The sequence below is a fragment of the Ceratotherium simum genome, chromosome 7 (genome assembly GCF_057802395.1).
Source record: "Ceratotherium simum simum isolate JZ-2026a chromosome 7, ASM5780239v1, whole genome shotgun sequence".
NCBI lineage: Eukaryota > Metazoa > Chordata > Mammalia > Perissodactyla > Rhinocerotidae > Ceratotherium > Ceratotherium simum.
Window position 1 is genome coordinate 70,715,271 of NC_141906.1, and position 15,775 is coordinate 70,731,045.

Here is a 15,775-nt window from a genome sequence, read left to right on the forward strand (position 1 = left end):
GTATGGTCATTATAATTAATAATCTTTATACCAGACATTAAGAGATTTAGCAAAACAAACCTACAAACAACAAACAAACCATGGACTATATATGTTTGTAAAAACCAGAAAAAGTGAAATGATGAAAAGCGTTTTTTTTTTTTTAATTTATGAAATTTGAAAATGGCTATTTTGGAGTCAGGAGTCCACTTATATCTTTCCCTTCTTTTGTGACATATAGGGCCTGTTATCTGTACCACACTCAGATTCTTAGTTAAACATTGTCACTGTTTCCCTATTTGTTTCTCTGTTCTTCCCTGCCAAGATTTTAAGTTGAGAGCAAAGACTTCTGGTAGTTTTGTATTCCTCACCACACCTACAGACTGCAGTGTTAAATACCTAGTAGGCAGATGCTCAGTACAAATTTGCTAAAACAAAGAAGTGGATTTTTTTTTTTTTGGTCAAAAAGGACATTTCGAAGATATGATAATTTAGTCAGTATTGGTGAGTTCAGTGTTAAGGGTGGAATTTATCCTCTGTGATGGGTTAAAACAGCTTCAGGTCTACAATAAGTAGAACTCTCTCAAGAAAAAAGAAAAACATTTCATTTGATTTTGAATGGAAGGAACATAATAGATATAAGCATTTGAGAGACTGGATTTCTGAATTTTGAATGGTATGACAGCTTAGTTTGCAGTTAATTATGACCCCAAATCTAAGTTTGTGCAAATGGCATAGATTCATAGGACAGAATAGTATCATTAATTTGAATTCCATAGCTTCTGAACTGGCTGTATATGTAAGGTATGTTTTCTTTTTGTATTGATTTGGTAATGCTTATGTTAAAGTACATCAGCTTCTCAGATTAGCAGATAGATTTAGAACAATAATAAATGGACAATATAGTGGGGTTGGGGAAGGGAGAAAGATGAACAGGATGTGCACATAGCTCTTTCTCCTTTTCTGCTTTATCCTTCATTCCTCATCTCTTTTGTTGTAGAATTAGAAGGGAAAGTTATGCTGAACAATTTTGAATTGGAGAAAACAGGTTTGCAGTATTCTGAGATAATCCTAATATATTTATTCAATCCTTAGCAGTCTGTTAGAACCCTAGGCATATTTGCTAAAATTGACTGTGTGTGGTGGTTTTATTTTTTCTCTCTGATCACCTCACTTTCTGAGCTTCTATCCATCTCTAGACTCCTCTGCTTTTCCGATTTTCATTAATTCATTAGCAATTTTAAACATTTCTTTCTGTGCCAGAACATACGCCAAGTACTGAGATAAGATTGTAGACAAGATGGAGCCCCTGCACTCTTGGAGCATATAATCTACTGAGAGGATAAAAACAAATATGAACCAATTGTGAGTGATACTGATACTATGGGAGTAATTAGAGGATTCAGTGGGAGACCATAAGGGGGCACCTGACCCAGTCTGGATATTTAGGAAAAGCTTACAAGAGGAGGTGAATTTGTTTTTTGAGGCCTTCCTGCGGTCTCTCATCTTCTCAAGTTACCAAACACAAGAAGCTTTTCTCTGTAAAATTTCCCTTCTCCCTTCCTTCCCCATCCAAAACTGATTTACTTGTCTGTTAAAACAAAACAAAACAAAAAATTTGGATAGAGATATAAATGAGGATTGATCCTTTTAAGGAGTATTTGCATTAATGATGGGAATTTGTTAACACAAAAGTGTTTTTAATTGATGGCATGGGTAGATGAGTAATATATTTCTGAGTAGGAAAATTCAAGGGCAACTTACCCCCAATCATAATAGAATAATACTTAACACTTATGAACCCTTAGTATTTGTCAGGCAGTGAACGAAACACTTTATGTACATTATATTCAAATGGAATACACAAACATAGCAAACTCTTCACTCCCACTACTCCTCACTCTCATTTTTCACAAGCACCCTGTTCTCTACAGGGACCCAAAAAAAGTCTACTTAGGAAGCCCAGTGTCTTAGCACAGCAAATACCAGTATTAGAAACCTTAATTCACTGATTTTCAGCTCTTGGGAGGTGGAGTGGGAGAACTAGGAGGGATGGATATATTATGGAAAAAAAAAATATTCAATGTTCCAGTTGTCTTGATTTTTATTTTAAAGTCACAATATCTAATTTATTTTGAAATTTCAAATAATTGTAATGGAGGTTATTAGATGTTTATATTTCCAAAACTGGGCATGGATTTTAAAAGACTCCCGTAAAACACTGCTCTTAAAATATTTTAAAGTTCTCTGATTCTTATATTTATTGTATTATGTACTAGAAATTTATAAAGAATGCCTTTTTCCTTGATTTTATGTATTCGTACCCATTCTATTTATAGTTTTTCCCAGTTACTTGAAGGAAGCAGCAACATTAAGCAAAAGAACAAGGTTGAGTTCTGATGGGTTATCTTTCCTCTGCCCCCATTACAATTTACCGTTTTGTGGGAGTGGTGAATTTGTGAATTCAAATACTGCTTAGTATTTAGTAGTCTCTAGAATTGAGGGGTAACACATTTTTTTAATGTTGAAAATCGACTTTCTTAAAGTACAGTTTGCATAAAATAAGATGCACTTGTTTTAAGTGTACAGTTCTATGGGTTTTTACAAATGAATATACTCATGTAATCATTACCTTGATTAAGATATAGAACATTTCCATCACCCCAGAAAGTTCCTTCATGTTTCTTTGCAGTTCTTCTCACACCTCCTCCCCACCCTGCCCCTTGGCCACCAGTAATCTGCTTTTTGTTACTATAGTTTATTTTTATCTGTTCTACATTGGAAACATGTAGTACATACTCTATTTTGTATCTGCCTTCTTTCACTTAGCATGATGTTTTTGTGATTCGTCCATGTTTGTTGCATGTATGAGTAGTTGCCATTTTTTTCTTGCTAAGTAGTATTTTTTTGTAATGGATATACATGGATTTGTTTATCCATTCATCTGTTGATGGATATTTGAGTTGTTTCTAGTTTTTGGCTCTTATGAACAAAACTGATCTGAATGTTTGTGGACACAAATTTTCATTTCTCTTGGGATTGAAATTGCTGGGTCGTTTGTAAATGTATGCTTACCTTTATAAAAAATTTCCAAACTGTTTTCCAAAGTGTTTGTACCATTTTACACTCCCACCAGCAATGTATGAGAGTTCCAATTGCTCCACATCCTTGTCAACTCTTGGTATTATCAGTCTTTTTATTTTTAGCCATTCCAGTTAGTGTATAGTGGCATCTCTTTGTGGTTTTAATTTGCATTTTCCTGATGACTGCAGTTGTTGAGCCACTTTTGCATGTGCTTATTGGCCATTGATGTATCTTTCTTTGTGATGTGTTTATTCAAATCTTTTGTCTCTTTTAAAATGTCTTCCATTATTGAATTATAGAGTTATTTTTTTTAAAAAATATAATCTAGATACAAGTCCTTTATCAGATATTTGTATTGAATATTTTCTCTCAGTCTGTGGCTGGCCTTTTCATTTTCTTATCAGTGTCTTTAGAAGAGCAGATATTTTAAATTTTGAGTCCAACTTATCAGTTTTTCTTTTATGGTTCGTGCGTTCTAAAAGATCTCTGCCTATCCTAAGGTCTTGAAGATTTTCTCCTGTATTTTCCTATGAAAAATTTTAGCTTTTAAGTTTAGGTCCATGATTTACTTTAAGTTAATTGTGTAGGGTTATTAGTTAATGTTCGAGGTTCATGTTTTCCATACTCGGATCCAGTTATTCCAGTCTTTCATCTGTAGTAGGCTCGCACACTTGTGACATTTCATTAACAGCAAGAAGTATATATATATATATAGATAGATATATATAAATATAATGTATATATATATGCATAAATATGCAATCTTTGACATATCTTTTGTACATCAGACTTATTTAAAAGATCATGGCTTTTAAATGGCTAAAAATCTTTAAAAACTTTTTATTTTTCTAATCATCATTATACTTGTGTTGTTTTACATGTTTTGTATATTGATTTTTGGTGAAATGCTTAAATTCTGCAAAACTGAAAGAATATATTACATCTTTGGCTAACACAGAGTTCAGGATCTTCAGATCTTGGTCTCTGATAAGCCACCCCTGGGCACTACTCAGGGTTCTATGACGGGACATCCCTGTTCCTTTGGTTGTGGTCTCCTTGTTTCACCTTGCCTTGACAATTTTTTTTTTTTTACCATTTAACTAGAAGGAAAACAAATTCTCCTGTAGAAATCAGGTAAGTATATGAAAAATGAAAGAATTGGTTGAGCTCATAGGTTCGTTCTTTATCTTTTCTACTTTTTTCTCCTTTCTGTTTATTTTTTCTGTGAGCTAAGGTCTTTCTTCCCTTTGATATTTTCCCTTTCTCCCTTTCGGGAGAGGAGCTTCAGGTGCTCTGCAAACACCTCCTTATTTATATAGTCTGTTTTTCTGAGTATATCTTCCTGAGAGTGAGATTGGAATTTTCTAGAGTTTACCATGGGATGCTCCTAGCCCGATTTCCCAAAATGTTTGATTTTCTTGGGTTTAAACACCAATTAGAGCACCAAAAATACAGGGCAGCGGAGGAGGATTTTATGTTACAAATAAATAGCATAGACGTGAATGGGCTTTCCTTCTGTCTCCTCTCTACTACCTCATCTTTCCCAGTTCGCCATAGCTGTTTTTAATCCTGGAGCAATTCTCCTCTACCTCTCCAGCGAGAAACCAATATGTATGACTCTTGGTGATGTTCCTGTGTTTGTTTTGTTTTTGGAGGTAGTCCTCTTATTTTTTATATGGATTTCATGTGCTACCTTGTGTTTCTCCAGATAGAATACAGATAGAATTCATTACTAATATGTAATTCTTGTTTTCTTCTCTCTGTTTTCTCTTCCTTCTCTCTTTACCCTGTGGTTCTTGTGCAGGTCTTGTTCAACGTTGTGTGATCATCCAGAAGGATGACAATGGATTTGGGCTGACGGTCAGTGGAGACAATCCAGTCTTCGTGCAGTCTGTCAAAGAAGGCAAGGCACTTTTTAAAACAGTCTTGTCACTCGGGAGCAAACAGAATAAGAATAGAAGAGTTTAAATAATGTCTATTGCCCAGAATAAAATAATCACACACATTGCAGGTCATATGGCCTATTGTGCTAGATTTGTCTTTAGTGTCATAGTTATAGGCATGAGTTTAATTTACCCCAGTTGATTTTCTTTGTACTTTGTAGGAAAAAAACAGTTCTTGTATAGTTTTAGAAATCATATGACTCCTTGGTCATGATATTTTATACATCATCACTTATAGAAGTTTGTGGAATTTTATTTCTTCATGGCACCAGAGATATCTTGGTAGAGACAGATCAAAGAAATGGTTATAAGCTCAAAAATAATCCATTCTTTTCCAAAATGACAATAATAATATCTTCTACTGCTATTACCAAATATTGAATACTTCCTTTATGTTGGGTGCTATAATTTGTGGTAGGTATTTTTATTCCTCATTTTATAGGTGATATTGAAGCTTAGAGTTAAAAAAAAAAAAACAAACATAAAATCAGTCCATCATCACACAGCTGGTGAGTGGCAGAGGCAGGATTTGAACTTCAGTTTGTCTGACTTTACAGCACATGTTTTTAACCACTTTGTTACACTGCCTCTCTTTCAAGAAGATTATCAGTGAATACTAATGAATTACATTTTAAGTAATTAGTTTCTCTTACAGATGGAGCAGCCATGCGGGCTGGAGTACAGACAGGTGATCGAATCATCAAGGTAAGGAAAAGATTATTATGGAATTTATGGTAGAATTCAAAAACAGCCTATATTAGCCATGTTTTGATTTTTTTTCACTTGGATTTTTATAAAAAGCAGTGCATTATATATGATGGATTTGTTGACTATAAAAACTTATTTCATTTATTTAAAAATTAATATTATGCGCTTTACTGGCGGGCATAATAAAAGGCTGGAATAAATGGAGTTATATATGTTCTTGGATAGGAGAGTAACTCGTTGTAAAGATCATTTCTCTCCAGATTAATCTGTGGGCAGGAAATTCTCATCAAAATATACTAGTAGAATTGGGGAAGTGTGTCGTTACTTGTCAAATGGATTATTCTTCCAAATGAACTTTACGAAGGTATAAGAATAGCTAAAGAAAAAAATGTTTTATGTATATGGGTATGTGTGAGGTGAGATGGTATGGATTAATTTAAAGCAAATGACTAGTCTAGATATAGACCTATCAATGGAACACAATAGAGAATCTAGAAACAGGCCTTGAATTCTGATCAGTAGAGAAAGAATGGATTAGACAGTAATGACTCTAGAGACTACTGACTAATTCTGATTTGGTAAAATCAAATTACTATACAGGTGAAGTCACCATGAACATATTTACAAACAAAGAACTATCTGGAAAAAAAATTTGAAACATATTACAGAGTATGATATCCTTATTTGTAAAGAGCACTTTTAAATTACTAAGAAGAGAAAAAGTAGTCTAATAGAAAAATGAGCAAAGAATTTTATCAGGCAAGTCCCCATAGCAATTGAAATAAATAATATATTAATGAGGATATGTCCAACCTCATTAATAACAAAGAAGTAGAAATTAAAATGATAGGTGACAATATATTTGGTTGTCAGAAATTTTAAAGATTGATAATACACATTTGGTGTAGTTGGGTATGGTATAATGGCTGCTCTCATAAGCTTGTTGTGAGTATAAATTAGGTAAAATCTGTTTTAATGGAAATTTGTGAATATGTATCAAAAGTTTTATACTTTAAGAATGTATATAACCTTTGACCAGCAACTTTGCTTTTAGGAACTTATCTAAGGAAATAAATGTACAAATGTTAGGTGGTATGTGTACAGCGAAATTCATTTCAGCTTTATCATATTGAAAACTTGTAAACAGTCTAAATATTCGTAAACTGAGGGCTAAATAAATAAATTGCATTTCATCTGCAGCTTTTAAAAACAATGGATTAGGTCTATGTGTACCTATATTGAAAAATATCCACAATACAATAAAAAAGTATTTATTTATTTGCAGGAAAAATGCAGTTATTATATATATATGTTTATGTGTCTGTGTATCTGTATGTGTGTATGCTAGAATAGTGTCTCAAAGGTTAAACATCATGGTTATCAGTGATCATCTCTTATGGGCATAATGAGTATACTTTTACTTCTCTTTTATACACTGATATATTTGAACTTGTAAAAATTAATATTACTTGCATCAGAAAAAATAATATTAATGTTAGATCCATGTTTGATATTTTTACTTTAATTTGTTTGGTTTAGTGGAGACTTTGGATAACATTTCCTGCATTTAGCCTGTCTGAAAATTAATTTTCTTTGTAAACATTAGGTCATGATTGGAAAACTGAAAGTAAATTGAGTATTATTGTGGAAATATTGCTTATTTTTTCATCTTTTAAAAAATTTATTATGATTTTGACAAATAATTGAATTTGTAATTAAAAGCAAAGAGATCTTGGGGCCGGCCCGGTGGCATAGCGGTTAAGTTCACATGCTCTGATTCGGTGGCCCGGGGTTCCCAGGTTCGGATCCTGGGCACGGACCCACGGCACCGCCTGTCAAGCCATGTTGTGGCGGTGTCCCGTATAAAGTAGAGGAAGATGGGCACGGATGTTAGCCCAGGACTAATCCTCCTCACAAAAAATAAAAAATATAAAAGCAAAGAGATCTTTTCTATTTGCAAGAGCCCTTCGCTGTGAAAGATTTGTAAGTCTGTTGCATGGTATGTTTTGTCATTTTTTATGGTGAATAAGGTATTTAAATCAAGGCCTTGTTTTGTGTTCAAGTTCATTTTGTTGCTAAGTATACCTTACAGAATAGTGATAAAAGTTAATATTGAACTAAATATGTTCATATTTTAATATAGCCCTGTGTGCTATATTATATCATAATTGGTTGTATTATGTATAATAATTCCTGAAATAAATTTATCCTTGGTCTCAGTAGAATGTATCTGACATACACTACTTTCATTTTCTTACAGGTGAATGGAACTCTGGTGACTCATTCAAACCATTTGGAAGTGGTGAAGCTAATCAAATGTAGGTGAATGTTATTCTCAGTGTTAATTGTTTTCTCAAACTCTCAAGTGAGGATAAACAAACATTTTCTATTTTCTGTAATAGGCCAGATAGTAAATATTTTAGGCTTTGTGGACCATATGGTCTACTACTTGACTATGTCATTGTAGCACAAAAGCAGTCATAGATGATGTGTAAATGAATGAGTGTGGTTGTGTTTCAGTAAAACTTTATTTTCCAAAACAATCTGTGGGCTGGATTTAGCCCTTTGGCTGGAGTTTGCTGACCCCTGCATTAAAGGAAAATCTGAGGTGAAAATTTTTAACTTACTAATAAATATCTCCCATCCACTTCATATATGTGGTTGATTATAATATCCTTGTCATCCTTGGTAATGCTGAAAGCATGTATTTGAAAGAAATGCATGAGTCACCTCAGAGGGAAGAGGTTGAGAAATCAGACACAATGGCCTGGATAAGCTGAAATGGAACTTTAAAAATCATCTAGCATAATCACTTTCCCTCAGATAAGTAAATGATTAAATAACCCAGAGTGGTGATCTTCTTTTGGAAATCGCCAGGGTTAAGAATTTATAATCTTTTTCATCAGACTATTTCACAATAAAGTAGACTACAAATACGAGATAGTTATTTATGGCCAAGCAGAAATACTACTGTTTTATTTATTCCTATTTCTTTTCATTGAGTGGACATCTTTAGAATAAACTCAGTAAACTGAATTCTGTCTTGGCCTTCTTATTACTTAAGTAAAGCAACCCATGAATTCCTTTACCTTTTCATCAGAGTACCAGTGCTCTAATGGTCACTTTGTTCACAGTTCTGAACCTCAGTGCATTTTAGAAAGAAATGTGATGATCACCATGAGATCCCTATACTTGAATAAATTTGAGTACTTATTTAATGAGATGGTGATTTATAAATTTTTATGTGCTACATATATATGATGGTTTATAGTAAATATGTGCCTGATAACTATTACAGAGTATTAAAAATAAGATTATTTCTTTAGCTTTTTAGGTTATATATTTTACTCATTCCAATATAAATTTTTCTTAAAAAACTAAATCCTACGCCTATAGCAATAGATTACTTATCCAATAATGAGAACCTAGCTAAAAACTTAAAGTAAGCATAAAACACTCTGAGTATCCAAAACAGATATAAATTTTAAATGCCTAAAACCTATATACTATACTTGTAGTAGAGCTCCCTCATGTCCTACTCTTTAATGCATGTTCTAGACATAATAAAAGTGATTTTAAATCAAAGCAGTTTAAAAATTGCTAAAGAAGGGAAGGGAAGATCTAGGAAGCTCAAGGAGGCAAGCACATGAATAAGTAGATAGATATAATAGATGAATTTCTGACAGAGAGAAATAAGACTGAAAAACCTTAAAAAGTGTGTATACCTAAAATCCCCCCGAATCATAACATTTGTGACCATAAAATGAAAGAAAATAGTTTTTAGAACTCCAAACAGTGTGAAATAATTGACAGTGAGTTCCATGGAAGGATTAAATTGGGAGAAAAGTGTGAAATACATTTAAAAGTTCTGTTGGAAAGTCTAAGAGAAAGACTTTGCCGTTTAAAAGGTCAGTTATATGGGAAAGTCATTTGTTTGGACAGTCTCATTTCTTCTTGATACTAGATAAATAATGAATGTCTGTTGTTGAGTCTTTCTGGTTATGGTTAATTTTGCTTTCTGTAGTGTTTTTTTCTGGTAATATGCTTAAGTGAGTTTCTGTCTTCTCCAAATTTTAAAAATTAAATCTTACTACTTATTTATGGTAGGTTTTTTCCCCCAGTTTTTGTGGGATATTTTTTGTCATACTCACTTTTTACAGTTAATTTAAAATTGCATCATTATATTCCAGAAAATTAGTTAAATCCTGCCTAATTAGTATCATCTTAAAATGTAATGATTTTTTAAATTTACATTTAAGAAATTAATTGAACATAGTCATTAGTAGATGGTTGGTATTAATTTATTCTTCTCTAAATTAAAAAAAATTCTTGGGATTAATTTTATTTGCTTTTAAGTAACATCTGATCTTTGTGAATAGTAATTTGCTATCTGAAAATGGCATTGGTCTTTTAGATTTTTAGGGAATCATAAAAGAGAAATGACAAATTAGATTCTTTTTCTATGGGGAAATGGTTAGCAGATGATGAAACTTTCTTACTTAACTCAATCTTTTAGAGTTGTCAAAGATTAAGTAGTGAAATGCTATAAAAATTTTTTTAACAGTGTTATTTTCCCTTCTTTCCCCTTTCTTTCTTCTCCCTGCCCCAAGCTGGTTCCTATGTAGCTCTCACTGTTCAGGGACGCCCACCCGGGTCACCCCAGATTCCACTCACTGATTCTGAAGTAGAGCCATCAGTCATTGGACATATGTCTCCCATCATGACATCCCCTCATTCACCTGGAGCATCTGGGAATATGGAGAGAATTACTAGTCCTGTGCTCGTGGGGGTAAGAGTGGGAAAACTTCTTTATAAATGCTCAGTTGTATGATACCTTTGCTTTATGTTAAGAGTGTTGAAGTATTGAGCTGATAAATAAGTTCAAAATTCTAGAAAATAACTTCCTAATATAAAAATTATGTAATAATTTGGAATGTGCTGCCCACAAAAATATACTTCAGATATCTTATGTTCAAGGTCCCTAGTTATCTTAGAGTATATACTTTAAGAGGACAGGGTTTTTTTGTTTATTGTGTTTATTGTTGTATTCCCAGGGCCTGAAATATTGCTTGGCATATAGTAGGTGCTTAATAAACTTTTATTGTTTGAGATTGAATCAAGAGTATACAAGTAATTATACAAAGGCAGAATGTAGACGTTATGAAGGGGAAAATATTAAGTTCTGTGAGGATTCAAAGGAGGGAGAAAGCACATCCAGTTGTGATAGAGAGGGAATTTAAGGAAAGCTATTATTTGCGTTGAGCCTTGAGAAACAGGTAACTTTTAAGTGGTGGCAATGGGGAAGAAGGCAACCCAGGTAGAGAAAGCAGAATAAACATAGGTAAAGAGCCGAGAAAGCGCCAAGTGTTTTGGGGAAGTAGCCAGGCCTCTTGTTTGGCTGGTGCCTGTTAAGGATAGTGTAATGGAAAATGATCTTGAAAAAAGTAAGATATTTATTTTGAAAAATCAGAACTACCAGGCTAGTTTACATGTAACTGGATAGGCAGTAAGAATCCATTAAAATTTTTCTGAGCAAGAGAGTAATGTGGTTATAACAGGATTTTAGGAAGACTAATTTGATAAAATATTACAGGATTGTGAAACAAGGAGAGAGAGCAGGAGATGAGTTAGGGAACTGTTTTAATATTTCAGGTAGGAAGTACTGGGAATTTGAGTCATGCATGGGGGTTGATAGTAAAGATCCAAAGGAGGGAAAGTATAAGATATTATTCTTATACTTAAGGCAACTTCATTTCTCCAACTATTATCAATATTTAACGTTCTCTTGAACCTGGTTTAGTAAAAGTGAAATAGCAGGGCTGAAATTTCCCTGTAGCCTTTTATCTATAAGTGTCACGTCTAAAAGCCTGTCCTCATAACTGCTGGAAATAAAGAAAATCCTAATAAGGATTGAAAATTGCAGCTGAGACATAATATTGTGTCTCGTTTTGCTATTTATTATAGCTTCACTTTCTCTGTATTCGTTCTTTTTTGTTTGTTTGTTTTTTATCTTTTTCTAGGAGGAAAACAATGTGGTTCATAACCAGAAAGTAGAAATTCTGAGAAAAATGTTACAGAAAGAACAGGAACGGCTACAGGTACTAAATTAGAAATTGGGCTGTTTACAGGCCAATAAAAACGTGAGTGGGCATAGTTGAGTTGATATTTATCATAATCACAATCAAGCAGTGTTGTAATGAGTGCCATCAGCTATTTTATTAAGAATGGACTTTTTCTATATTTTCTTGACATAAGTAATTAATTCTCAAAATATTTTTATAACTTTTCAGTTATTGCAGGAAGATTACAACCGAACACCTACCCAAAGATTGCTAAAAGAGATCCAAGAGGCCAAGAAACACATTCCTCAGCTGCAAGAGCAGTTATCCAAAGCCACAGGCTCTGCTCAGGTAGCATCACTATTAAAAGTGCTACCCAACTCTTTGCAGGAGAATTTTCTTCTGGGAATGTGTCAGAGAATGTTGCAGTTGCCTTTTTTGAAAGTTATTTTTTCTAGCATAGGCCAACAGGATGTCCTGTGCAGGATGTTACAGAAATAATGATTAACTGAAAAAATATAGGCTTTTGATTGTTTGCTTGCTCATAATATCATATTTATTTATTCCATAATAATTTTAAAAAGAATTGAGTGCTTTTGCTATGATGTGACAAACTACTAAAACATGTTTAGATATATTTACGTTTTTGAGGTTCATTCTGCCATTTTGAAACAGAATGGCTATGTTTTTAAGTAGTGACATAAAATTTTACAAAATGATAGGCATTGTGCTAAATACATGGCCAAGCATTTTCTTATTTAATCTGCACAACAACCCTCTGAGATTAGATATTACTGTTGTTTTTTCGCCATTTTACATATACACTTAGAGAAACTCAGAGAGATTAAATAACTTGTCTGAGGTCATGTAACTCAAAAGCAGTGGGACTAGAACTTAAACCTAGTCTGATGAATTCAAAGCACATTCTTATTCTTAATGACTGTATTTTTGTTGTAATTTAAAAACAGATTTCAATGGAATTTGCTATGTGGGTATAAGTTATAGAGATGATGGTCTCAGAAAAAATAGCCCAGCATTTGTATGTCAACTAAATTTATATTCTATAATATTCAGATTTGGGAGATGAAAAACTTCTTAATACTTCATCTTAAAGCAAAATGGGCAAATTACCTGTACCATTTAAAATGAGTGAAAGCTGTTGATTTATTATTCTTCCTGAGTTAGGTCTGTAAGTGAAAGCCACAGATTCATAGAACTAAAAGGATTCTTTGAGATCATCTAGCCTAATATGCTCAGTTTAAAGTTAAAAAATCACGCTATAGTTGAGAAAATTAAGGCCTAAACTGGTTAAATGACTTACACAAGGTCACACAGTTGTAAAGCCTCCTGACTTTTTGGTTTAGTATACATTCTGTTACAGGTTATTTATTTTTTCATTACTTTCAATCTCATTAGGTATATGAAGTTTTGAGTATTATGCTTCAGGAATGTTGACAGTTTTATGTTGTTGTTATTACTGAGCGAAGACAACATTCTTACTCTAAACATTAAAAATGTGGTTCCTGATCTAAAGGCTTATAATAATTTATGTTAATGGCATTGTGTCCCAGAATTGGCAGTTTATTGAAATTCTAAAGTGTTGGAAGGCAGTTTGCTCAAAGTTATATATAGTGTAATAATCTTTACTAATGGGCAGGGAATGCAAATTATATAATTTAACAAACTATTTTATCTTTTTGCTCTCTTTGGAAGTTTGAACTTTTATTGTCTTTACTAAAATATTATTTTCCTGGTCTTTAAGGTCATGCCATTTTAGAACCACAGAATTAGTAGTTATTTATGCTTTTAACATTTAGAGCTGTAAGCATTCTTGATCACATCAAACTGGCCAACTTTTAACAGTCTCCATTTAGATTGCAGTGTGACTCTATTTATTTATGCAGTCAATAATGAGAGTTCTCTCTTTATATGTTTGTGTGTGTGTGTGTTTAATCTGTTTTAGGATGGAGCTATAGTTACATCCTCCAAGCCTTTAGGTGACACGCTAACAGTCAGTGAGTTAGAAGCAGATCCTGGTGATGGACTAGGCAGAATTGACTATAGCAGTGGAGATGTTTCTCGGCACGGCAGTGACAATGCAGATGTAAGTGTTCTACATCTTTATCTTCTGTGTCCTTCTCTACAGCCCCTTTCTAGATTCGATCTTAAGTTATGTGAATTAGAGGTGTTCTCTTATTACTTACTTTTTATCACCACCATCCTTAATATAGCAATTTGATGAACGGAAATTCTGGGCACTGTTGTATATGAGCTTTTAATTCCAGAGTTCACTTTTTCCTTTGGACACCCATTGCCAAATGTTTCTTTTGAGGAGATGGAATTTCCCAGCAGGCATCTTGTTTGTGGATAGAGAAGTTAATAATGCCAGTGCTTTCTTACTGAACCGAGAGGCCAACTGTTGATATCTTTAAGAGCGTGTTAATATTCCATTTGTGGTCAGAGTGACTCAGTCTTGAATCATGGGGCACTTTGCCATTACGAAGAGGAAAAGCCTTAGTCCTGTTAGATAGACTTCAGTTAATAGCCCATTTTGAGTAACACTTTCTTGATTAACTCAGAAATTGCCATATAAACATGGATATTATTTAAGGAGATGATAAAAAAATATTTTAAGTTGAATATGATGTAGCACCATAGTCATATGAATACTTAAAAACTAAGTTCAGTGTTATTTACTCAGCAATACTTTGTAAGTAGTATGCAATGATAAGAATAATGACTTAAAGATAGATTACCCTCTTTAAAAGTGATGAAGAAAGTAGTCTAAACCAGTGTTTTTTTTTTAAATATAGTTTAAAGATTTTATTTATTCATGTTTTTCCCCCCAAAGCCCCAGTAGATAGTTGTATGTCGTAGGTTCACATGCCTCTAGTTGCTGTACGTGGGACCCGGCCTCGCGTTGGACGGAGAAGTGGTGCCTTGGGGCGTGCCCGGGATCTGAACCTGGGCCGCCAGCATCAGAGCGCATGCACTTAACCGCTAAGCCACGGAGCTGGCCCTAAACCAGTGTTTTTAAAACTGTGGGTCATGAAGTCAATTTAGTGAGTTGGGACTAGCATTAAAAAAAAGAATAGAATAGAAAATAAGAGTGCTTTGCATGTAGAAGAGGTGTTTACTTCATGTGACTTTTGCTGTGTGTATATGCACATGTATATATGTGTGTGTGCTGGTTAACAATGTAAAATGTCTCTTTTATTGAAGGTTGCGGTAAAAAATAATTGAAAGCCACTGGTTTAAGCCATCATTCAGGCCACCTTTTGACGCTTAGGCCCAATGACTCAGTTCCTCATGTGGAAAATATAAGGATTTTTTATTTTTCTTTGAAAGGTGGTAATAGGAGGCTTATGATTGGATAGGCTAAAGGTTTTAATGAAAAATTTCAATTTTGACTCAAAAAAATTATAATAGCTAATATTTATTGGGCATACGTACTATATGCTGTAGTAAGTGCTTTACATTCCTTATCTTAATTAATTGTGAAAACAGTAGTACTATTATTGTTATCATAACTTTACAAAAGAAAAAACTGAGGCCAAAAGGAGTTAACTAACTTGCCAAACTTACCCGGATAATAAGTGATCTGCCTCTACCTAGCTCCAGAGTACCAGTACTCTAAATATAAACAAAGGCACTGAGGTATGAAAATACATAACATTTGGGGAAAGTGGTGAAAATTTTACTGGTATGTTAGGGTTATGGATGACACGGCTAGAGTGTATCTTAGAAACAAAGTCTTGAATCCAGGTTATAAAGGGCTTCAACTCGTTCTAGCAGTACTGCTTTGGGAATCCTTCTCATATTCTCCTTGTTGATTTAGTGCTGCTTCTCCTCTCTGTTTTCATGGCTTGTCTCTACCATTACATGGAAAGTTTCTTGAGAGCACAGGGACCGTCTTATCGGACTTTATGTCTCCAAAGCCTAGCAGATTGTACAAATTCAGAACAAGTAATTCGAATGAAAAATTTGAATTTTTTATCTTAT

The 15,775-nt window shown here is 33.6% G+C and overlaps 1 protein-coding gene across 5 annotated transcripts in view; it reads left to right on the forward strand.

Annotated features, from left to right (window-relative positions):
• Positions 1-15,775, forward strand: part of ARHGEF12 (Rho guanine nucleotide exchange factor 12) — a 135,418-nt gene that overhangs the window by 71,404 nt on the left and 48,239 nt on the right. For 4 of the 5 annotated variants that reach the window (XM_014785033.2, XM_087433822.1, XM_087433821.1 and 1 more), the window contains 7 exons: positions 4,868-4,966; positions 5,662-5,711; positions 7,975-8,032; positions 10,325-10,503; positions 11,735-11,812; positions 12,005-12,124; positions 13,737-13,877. In XM_014785033.2, coding sequence (XP_014640519.1) covers positions 4,868-4,966; positions 5,662-5,711; positions 7,975-8,032; positions 10,325-10,503; positions 11,735-11,812; positions 12,005-12,124; positions 13,737-13,877 — 725 coding nt within the window. The remainder of the gene's footprint in view (positions 1-4,867; positions 4,967-5,661; positions 5,712-7,974; positions 8,033-10,324; positions 10,504-11,734; positions 11,813-12,004; positions 12,125-13,736; positions 13,878-15,775) is intronic. The other variant, XM_014785035.2, reaches the window with a different exon arrangement.